The sequence below is a fragment of the Octopus bimaculoides genome, chromosome 12 (assembly GCF_001194135.2).
Source record: "Octopus bimaculoides isolate UCB-OBI-ISO-001 chromosome 12, ASM119413v2, whole genome shotgun sequence".
Taxonomy (NCBI): domain Eukaryota; kingdom Metazoa; phylum Mollusca; class Cephalopoda; order Octopoda; family Octopodidae; genus Octopus; species Octopus bimaculoides.
In genome coordinates this window covers 38,070,811-38,072,988 of record NC_068992.1, presented here as the reverse complement: position 1 = coordinate 38,072,988, position 2,178 = coordinate 38,070,811, and the positions used below count along the sequence as shown (strand labels likewise).

The following is a 2,178-nucleotide window of genomic DNA, read 5'->3' as shown; positions in this document are numbered from 1 at the left end:
TATATATATATATATATATATCTGAGAGATTTAGAAATTTATTATTTCTAAATTTTGTAACCAGTGAATGTATTTCACTGAAATAGTATATCCTTACGAGAGTGAAACAGACTTCTTCAACTAGCCAGTCGTGCTACTTCAGGCTGATGATGAGCAAATACTCAGAAACATGTCCCTGAATGCAGGCTAGGCTGGGTGGAGGAGTTTGTCTCCCCCTCGGAAGGATAAGGGCACAGGAAATGTGTCAAGGCCTAATAGGAAGCGGTCCAGCTTCCGAAGGCTAAACAGCAGTAGTATATTCCCTTATTGGGACTGTCACGTTAAGTTGGCAGTATACAACTACTTTATCGCATCACTACTGCTTAAGTCTCTCTGCGAGATTTAGAAATGTATTATTTATATATATATAAGGAGAGTAGGTGTGTATTCTTAACTGGGTTTAAGGAATGGTTGTTATTTAAGAATATATATATGAAGTGATCCAAACCTTAATCTATATAGGGATGTTCTCTGTAGAAGGTGGAATAACATAAGCATGCAGTTGAGAAAATGGTTAAGAACTGAGGTACTTACCTTCTTCAATGCGTCTACTAACTGCCAACGCTAAAGTAACCGCAAACTCTGAAACACAATCGGTGGATATCTTCGACAAGTTACACGCAATGATGTTGCGCGCTTTGCATTCCTTCAAATCAATATGTTCATAGCCAACCGACAAAGTGGACACTACCTTCAGATTAGGACCTGGAAAACAGATTGAACAAACATTCCTGAACAACAGATTGAACAAACATTCCTGAACAACAGATTGAACAAACATTCCTGAACAACTTCCTATGTTTAAAAGTTACTTCCAAATATGCAGCAATTTGTTTTGTTTTTTTTCTGTCTAAGCAGAAGGAAGCCTTGACAGGGCTGCCAAGACTGGTGGGTGGCGTATCCTGAAACCAGGAAACTGGTCTGAATGCATTGCAACAGAATTGGTGCTATTGGAGAAAAACACTGCAGAACTGAAAGCATTTGAAACACTGAATTACCAAAGATTTCTGACAATCAGCTGAACTGACCATCAAACAAGTTGGGACATGAGGAAATAGGAAGGGAAAAAGAATTCTTGGCAATGCTCCAGCATGGTTCCAATGACTGGGGTTGCCTTCAAAGTTGTAATCACACAAATTGACCCCAGGACTTAAGTCTGACACTTATTCTCCAGATCTTTTTTGCCAAACTGGTTACAGCGGCATAAACAAATCAACACTGTATACCCCACCACTGCTTGACAACCACAAGATTCAGTTGAGTTGGGTACTTAAATTGAGGCAACTTACTAGTTCGGTATAATCTGCACACCCCAACAAGATTATTTGAATATCAAGACTCTGTATAGGGGTATTTGTACCCAATATCCCTGTCGTGTTGTAGACAACGCAACTCAGCTAAGTGAAGATATCTGCTCTTGGTAATTCAGACGTGTATGTTTTTTAAAAGTACTTTCTATAGTATTTCTGAAGTGCAGATTCCAAGGTAACAAAGATGTACAGGTGTCAATTTATTATGGCCATTTCAAACATCCCCATTTAATTGACTAATGAAAACATTACATCAATTTGAAAGAAACTGTTCTCATATGACCGCATAGGCTTCAAACAAAGGATAAACTAGTTTTAACAAATTTACATCAATAATGGAAACCAAAATATTGACATTGTTTCCTTTTATGACAGAATGAGAATATTTTGGCTTCCATTATTGATGTAAAATTGTTAAAAAAATGGTTTATGCATTATGTTTGAAGTCTATGTGGTCACCTGACAAGAACAGTTTTTTGGAGTGGCTCCATTTCATTAATTAATGAAAACCTCACATCAATTTGAAAGAAACCGTTCTTGTCAGATGACTGCAAACATAAAGAATAAACTATAATTTAACAAATTTACATCAACAATAGAAACCACAATATTTTCATTCTGCCACAGTTATAATGAAAGGAAACAATGTAAATATTTTGGTTTCCATTATTGATGTAAATTTGTTTAAAAAAATGGTTTATCCTTTATGTTTGAAGTCTTTGCAGTCATCTGACAAGAACAGTTTCTTTCAAATTGATGTAAGGTTTTCATTAGTCAATTAAATGGTGCCACTTAAAACAGCCATAATGAATTGACACCTGTACATCTT

At 36.1% G+C, this 2,178-nt stretch overlaps 1 protein-coding gene across 1 annotated transcript in view; it reads right to left on the bottom strand.

Annotated features, from left to right (window-relative positions):
- The window catches only part of LOC106880959 (glyoxylate reductase/hydroxypyruvate reductase), a 32,219-nt gene that overhangs the window by 2,391 nt on the left and 27,650 nt on the right, over positions 1-2,178 (bottom strand). Inside the window, exon 2 of the mRNA XM_052972141.1 lies at positions 574-744. Coding sequence (XP_052828101.1) covers positions 574-744 — 171 coding nt within the window. The remainder of the gene's footprint in view (positions 1-573; positions 745-2,178) is intronic.